The sequence below is a fragment of the Arachis ipaensis genome, chromosome B05 (genome assembly GCF_000816755.2).
Source record: "Arachis ipaensis cultivar K30076 chromosome B05, Araip1.1, whole genome shotgun sequence".
Taxonomy (NCBI): Eukaryota; Viridiplantae; Streptophyta; class Magnoliopsida; order Fabales; family Fabaceae; genus Arachis; species Arachis ipaensis.
In genome coordinates this window covers 4,280,693-4,285,113 of record NC_029789.2, presented here as the reverse complement: position 1 = coordinate 4,285,113, position 4,421 = coordinate 4,280,693, and the positions used below count along the sequence as shown (strand labels likewise).

The 4,421-nt window shown below is 39.0% G+C and overlaps 1 protein-coding gene across 1 annotated transcript; it reads right to left on the bottom strand.

Annotated features, from left to right (window-relative positions):
* Positions 453-1,804, bottom strand: LOC107639989. Its single transcript, XM_016343540.1, has 3 exons — positions 1,347-1,804; positions 964-1,021; positions 453-812 (listed from the first exon to the last, which is right to left on the bottom strand). The coding sequence occupies exons 1-3, from the start codon at positions 1,802-1,804 to the stop codon at positions 453-455; spliced, it is 876 nt and encodes a 291-aa protein (XP_016199026.1).

Here is a 4,421-nt window from a genome sequence, read left to right as displayed (position 1 = left end):
CATCAACAACAAAAAGGATTTTCACACCTCCACTCCTTGTAGTTAAATCGCGTCATGTTGATGATGTCTTCGACACTTTTACTTTTATTCTGAAACAACCTCCTGTTCCTTTCCAGCCAGACGTTCCATACAATGACAAAGAAACTTATAAACCACACCTTATGTTCCTCCTTTCTACCTGTAGCATCTGTCCAGCTTTCAAAGTGTTCCTTGAGGGTACTCGGAACAGACCATTTTCTGCCAAAATCAGATAGCCAAGTGCACCACACCTGTCAGGTAAATTTACAGCCAAGAAACAAGTGGTGAATATATTCCACATCATGATTACATAATACGCACACATTCTCATCCTGATTAACGATTTCGAGACGACACAACCTTTCCTTTGTGTTCACCCTGCCTATTAAAGCAAACCAGGCAAGCAACTCCACTCTTGGGGGGACTAAGCCTTTTCAAATAGTCTTCGTGAAGCTATAGCTTGTTATCTCTTCCGGTAGTGTTTCCACCTGCAAGACCTGCACAAATGAGTTAGTAGAAAAAATGCCTTGCTTGTCAAACTTCCAGACAACTCTATCCTCTCTATCAAAAGCTAGTTTAATCGGTCTCAAAGCATCATGTAGTTGATTCACCAATTCCAACTCCCATTGAAAAAGCTCACACCTCCACTGGAAGTTCCAAATCCACTCTAACCCATCCCAGAAACCATAGTTCCCTATGACAGATTCTTTTTGATCTGAAACTGAGAAAAGCCTTGGAAACCTTTCCTTTAGAGGACCACCACTTAGCCACACATCTTCCCAAAGAAGAGTTTCCTGCCATTGCCAATCTCCATAGACAAGCCATTTATCATCTTGTCTCTTATATGTTGCTCCCTGATCTGTAACTGACAGATATCCTTCCACGGGCCCCCTCTAGTAGGTAAAGTCTGGGAAGATAATAATTTAGTAGGAGAGAGACTATTACATGAGCAAACCACCTTCTTCCACAACGGACCCTCCTCTTTTGAGAACCACCACCACCACTTAAACAGGAGAGCTGTGTTACGAAGCATCGCATTACCAACTCCTAGCCCACCTAACTTTTTTGGAGCTTAGACCAATTTCCAGTTAACCAAAGTCATCCCCTTCTTGCCATCCTCCTTACTCCACAAGAACCTTCGCTGTAATGAAATAAGTTTCTCCTGAACACCCTTCGGCATCTTATATAAACTTAAATAATATACCGGGAGGCTATTCAGAACTGCTTTGATGAGCACAAGCTTCCCCGCTTTGTTGAGTGTCTTTGATTTTCATAAGCTGAGCTTCTCTTTCACTTTGTCTATAATTGACTTCCAAGTCTTGACTAACCTTGGGTTAGCTCCTAAGGGGATTCCAAGGTACCTGATCGGGAGAGTAGCCTCTTTGCACCCCAACAAGCTGCACATACTTTGAACCCACTGTTGTTCACAGTTGACTGGGATCAAGTTGGATTTGTCAAAGTTGATACTTAGCCCCAACATCACCTCAAAACTACGAAGCAGCCTCTTGTAATTTTTAATAGTCTCCTCCTCTGGTGGACAGAATAACACAGTATCATCAGCAAACTGGAGATGTGACAGTTCTATATTGTCTCTCCCAACAAGTAATGGAGCTATCCGACCGTTCCTGACTGCCACTCCAATCATTCTATGTAGGACATCCACAACAAGAACAAACAAGAATGGAGATAGAGGATCACCTTGTCGCAAATCTCTTTCCATCTTGAACGGCTTTATTGGCAACCCATTTATCAACACCGACATAGAAGTTGTGCTAACACACTCCATAACTCACTCTCTCCACTTCTGCAGAACAATATCCACGAAATTCAACTTTACCCTATTAATCTCTGAAATCACTTAAAACACATATCAAGGCATCGAATGGTAATGAGAGAGGATTAAACATAGTAAATTTAAGGGCAAAGAAGCATGTTTTCAATCATAGCACAAAATTAGGAAGGAAAATGTAAAGCATGCGGATTATATGAATAAGTGATTTACATATTGTAGTTTAGTACTAATAAATAAGAAAAAGTATTATACATAAAAGAATAAGAAGTATTATTCTTGTAAAGTTTAGTAGGTCACTTATTATTTTTCTTATAATCTTGTAGTATGATAATTTTATTTGAACCAACGCTAGCTTGAAAAAAAATCTTCTCTTCTTGCAATATCTTTAATGAGGTTGTGTAATTGTGTTTGTAAAAAATGAAAATTTTAGGGTTAAATGTTGTCGTTTTTTTACTTTAATTTTAATTTTACAGCCTTTATATATATATATATATCAGATGGTGTTTTATAACTATTTTTTTGATAAATTTTGAGTTTTTTTTTTCATGTTTCAGATGTTTCTTTTTTTTTTAGATTTTTTTATAATTCTTTTTAATAGTTTTAGACAAGGTAGTCAGAATCGCGCATAAACTTGTGGAAACATACAATTATACGGCTTTTTTATATAAATAAATATTAAAAATATATTATTTACCAAAATACGCACCAGTAAAAAATATTCCGAAAATGCGCAAGGCCATATCAGATCCAGCGTCCACGAAATGGAGTTTCACTTTAACTTAGGTTCGGCAGCCGCGAAATGGACCTCACAGCAGCAGGTGGCATATCATGGTCGACGTACACGAAATGGGGAGGGGGCATCTCAGGTCTGGCGCTAGCGAAATGCCCAATACAGGGGGAGCATCCACGAATTGGGGCACTTTCCTATCTAACATCTAATGAGACAATTTCAGTGCCTTTAAGCCCTAATCAAAAGACACTCAAAGCTTACCCCTTAATATTAAATTGTTTTGTTCACAATTTTATTATACAATTATATTATAATGTGTTTATTATAATTAAACGATATTTTTAATTTTTTAATAAAATTTTTCATTTTTTTAAAAAGTAAAATTATATATTCTTATTTTTATGATTCAATTTAATATAAAAGATCCATATTAAGCACCTAATCTAACAATATTTTAATTTTTTTTTTTTCATTATACTTATCATACCGTGCAACTTCACTAGTTCTCAATGAAATTGATGCTGACATCTCTCAAATTAGTAAGGCCACAATAAATTGTTGGTAAATTGTTATATGTCTAAGTATCTTTGGTTCCAGGTTTTACCATTGCAATTCCCACAATAGAAACATGAATTTTTTTTTCCTCACAAAATTATAGTCAAATTGGATCATACATTTAATCGAATTATTTTAATAATATAACTCAAATTCTTGTAGTAAAATAAAAAATATAGTTCCTAATGAGAAATGAATAGAAGTTTAATTATCCTGGTAATTCGATAAAATTGACATACACTTGTTAAATTTTTTTATAGCGTTTGTTGCTCTGATCATTTTTTTTAGGTAAACAATAATTTTTATAAATAATTTAAATAATAAATTTTAGAGTTAATCTAACAAAATAAAAAAATACTCTACCTTTTAAATTATTTCTTGTTACGGATCCGGCCCACCGTTCCGGATCCAAGACCGAACCCAACACCGGTTCCCCGGGTCCGACCCGCTCCCCTCTTCTAGAAGGCCCGAAAACGGCACTCTCAGATTCCTAACCGACTTTCGAATTCAAACGTCTCCCTTATCTTAGCCAAATAAGATAAGATAAGACATTCATCATCACCTATAAATAAAGGGCCCAGGTCCCTTTAAGTAATCATTCATTCCACACACCTTATACCTCTCAGATCCGTTCTGACTTGAGCATCGGAGTGTCTTTGCAGGTACCTCCCCCCATCGCTCCAGTCAAGTGATCCGGCATCCGCCTCGACCCGCAGGTTCCCGATCCATCTCTCAACCCGTACCAGAGACATCTTGTACATTGGCGCCGTCTGTGGGGACCTGCGCCGACTAAATCGGAATGGGGGACATACCGGAAGAAGCCTCCTCAAGTCGGGAGGACTCTCGACCAAGAAATCCGACCCCAGAACATCAAGAGGTCACAAACCAAGCTAGGATAATGAGCGCTATCCACCACACAAACGACCGTATATTTACGGAACCGCGACACCCCGAGAACACGGGAGACAAAGCAGCTCAAATCATCCAAGATCTCTACCTCCGGGTCCAAGAGCTCGAAGGCAAATTGACCACCAAAAACAGATTCCATAACGAACACGGAAGCCATGCGACTTCCCGGTCAAAATCTCGTCACGGCAGGTCGCCGACTCGGCGACATGATACGAGGAACGGTCGCAGCACCTCGCGCGACCACAGACGGGAGAAATCGCCAGAACGGCAATACAGCAAAAGGCACAACCGTAGCGCTTCCCGAGACCTAAGCCACCAGCGTGACTCAGATGAAGAGCGGCGACACCGAGACACAAAACGAACGAGAAACGACCATATAATAATGGGCGCTACACCCTTTACAGAAAGAATCCTAAG